Source organism: Cibotium barometz, chromosome 8, assembly GCF_041138505.1.
Source record: "Cibotium barometz isolate CiBa-2024 chromosome 8, ASM4113850v1, whole genome shotgun sequence".
NCBI classification, from domain to species: domain Eukaryota; kingdom Viridiplantae; phylum Streptophyta; class Polypodiopsida; order Cyatheales; family Cibotiaceae; genus Cibotium; species Cibotium barometz.
Genome location: NC_141053.1, coordinates 57092786 through 57095335, shown reverse-complemented (window position 1 = coordinate 57095335; position 2550 = coordinate 57092786). Strand labels below are relative to the sequence as shown.

The 2550-nt window shown below is 44.6% G+C and overlaps 1 protein-coding gene across 1 annotated transcript; it reads right to left on the bottom strand.

The window, feature by feature from the left end:
- Positions 1–284: 284 nt before the first annotated feature.
- Positions 285–1110, bottom strand: LOC147636460 (molybdopterin biosynthesis MoaE family protein). Its single transcript, XM_086801153.1, has one exon. The coding sequence runs from the start codon at positions 1040–1042 to the stop codon at positions 452–454; it is 591 nt and encodes a 196-aa protein (XP_086657279.1). The 5' UTR covers positions 1043–1110; the 3' UTR covers positions 285–451.
- Between the last annotated feature and the right edge of the window lie 1440 nt (positions 1111–2550).

Below are 2550 nucleotides of genomic sequence, written 5' to 3'. Positions count from 1 at the left end.
ACATTCAGGCTGGCAGGGGGAAATCACCAGTTACCTATGTAAGCTAGTTGGAATGATATCGTTAGCACTATGGCCCCTGTACTCGCTAAACCCTCATTTTAGCTTAGATTTCTTCGTTGGCCGTATGATAATCTCCAGACATCATAAAACATTTGGTCTAATAAGCTTCTCTCTCACTCTCTCTCTCTCTCTCTCTCTCTCTCTCCTTTTCATGCATGGGCAGTACAGTGAATACGAGTTTTAAAACAATGTGAAAAACCTTTCACAGAGATTGAATACGAAAGGATCACAAACGAAGCTGTGTTTTATTTCAGTGCGAAAAAATGAGAATCCTGATGCTCCAATGAGGCTTGTTTGGCTAGCATTTTGCATACAAGGTGCTCCATTGAGGGATACGCTTGTTTTTATATGAAGCAAGCCATGGTTTTACATAGAGGCTTTCCTTTTTCAACTAGGACAAGCCATTAGCATCAGAGCTTGGGTTAGGGTCGCCTACCTCAGAGTGGTCTCTCCTTCTACAACAAGCCGTGTGGCGCAACGGTGGGCGCCCATCTGCTACTAGGGTGTGTTCTCCTGCGCCGTGGCTGGAGCTTTTCTTTGCAAAAAACTCTGTGTTCTCTTTCCACACCTCTCCGTCCGAGTAGACTTCCTTCTTCCAGACGGGGACGGAGGCCTTGATTTCATCGATGACGAAGTGGCAGGCTTCGAGGGCATCGGCTCTGTGCACAGACGACACGGCAACAAAGACGCTTTCCTCACCGATGGGGACGGTGCCGATGCGGTGGGCCGCCGCCAGGGACACAAGGGGCCAGCGGGCGCGGGCGGCCTGGCAGATGGCCTGCATCTGGCGGGAGGCCATGGGCACGTAGGCCTCGTACTCCAGCTGCAGAACCTCGCGACCCTCAAACGTGTCCCTAGTGGTGCCGGAGAAGGTCGCGATGGCGCCTGCTCTCGGATCCCTCACCGCCTTCACGTATTTGTTCAGATCCAACGGCTCGCTCGCAATTTCCACCAGGTCCTCGCCTCCTTCGCTCTTCGCCATCGCCGTGACTCGTCTGTTCTTTTGTTCTCTGGCTTTTTCAAGGCTAGCTTTTATGGATCCACAAAATGTCAAAAGTTCAAATCTCAGAATTTATAAAATGTCAAACTTCAAAAAAAACCTCTCTTTTCACCTTAGTCTCACGAGGTTTTTTGGGTCAGCTCTAGAATGAAGTGAATCCAATTGTTTGAAATAGTTATTTTTCTACCAATGGAGACAGAGCCTAGTGATAAGGTGCTCAAGTCCCATGCATGAGGTGCTGAGTTCTAAACCTGCTGAGTTGTCGCCATTTTGTTATAATTAAAATGTGAATATAATATTTTGAGTTTAATTGTGAATCCTATGTTTTTGAATGTAGCACATACTTGAGGATCATGATCTATACTTTGCTAAATAAGGAAATTTGGCGATATGGTCCACACAAGGCATAGAGTGATCTCACTAGCAAGCTCGCTCTATGGCTTCCAAAAAGCAACATCACATAGAGGTGGAATCAATTATTCTAATCCTATGAGGTAGTTACTCCAATGGTGGTATAGGAGAATAGAGATAAGGTATGAGGAAAAATTAATAAAGTCCAAATCCAATGATACAAAGTTGCTCCCCATGGCTGCTCTAGTTACACATAAGAAGAGAAGATGGAGACTAGGCACTGCTGCTCTTCGTGAAATTAGGAGATTCCAGAAGAGTCTTGAGTTGATTATATCTAAGTTATGTTTCTCGAGATTGGTGCAAGAAACATTGCAAGATCTACAAAGGGGAAATCACTACAAGTGCAATTAATATTGCAAGATCTACAAAAGGAAAATCACTACAGGTACTTTTTAAGAAATCAAGCATGTAATGTGGAGTGATGGTCAGACTAAGCGATGCTTTCTCTTCAAGAGGCGGTTGAAAATTACGTGGTGGACCTCATGTATGATGATGGTCAACTCTTAGCCATCCAATTCCACAACCCAAATTTTCATTCATAGCTAAACAAGTTACATAGTCATCATGGCTATATCCTAGGCTTCTTACTACTGGGCTCTCTATACTGTGAAGCCGCCTTGATAGTTGGAATCAGAACATGAAACCCTTCAAGCTCTACCCTGTGATGGTGGGATCCTTTACCCCCGCAAACAATGCCATGGGCCACCATAGAATGCAAGGGGCCCCACCTTTGAGTCGACAAAAAATGAAGTAACTTTAAGTATCAAAGTAGAGCAACTTTTTCCAAACTTGAATTAGTCAGAATAAGTTTGAATGAAGCACCCTTTGTAAGTGCTTTAAGCTTCAAGAAATTCTCTTCATACCCTGTAGAGCAACTCTTGTGGTGGAAGACTATCACATCATTGGAAAGTTTTCTAATGTACTCCTTTAGCACCTAGAGTCTTCAACCCTTCCTTGGCCCCCAGATCTTCCACTCTGCCGCCCCAACCAAACTCATCAAGATACACAATTTCCTGCTCACCAATCAAACAGGAAATGCATGGGAGAGTAAAATGGAACCAAATTTGGTGTGTGGACCC

Bases quoted from the DNA above. Each gene is read 5' to 3' on its own strand.
- LOC147636460 (XM_086801153.1), bottom strand. From the start codon at position 1,042: ATGGCGAAGAGCGAAGGAGGCGAGGACCTGGTGGAAATTGCGAGCGAG.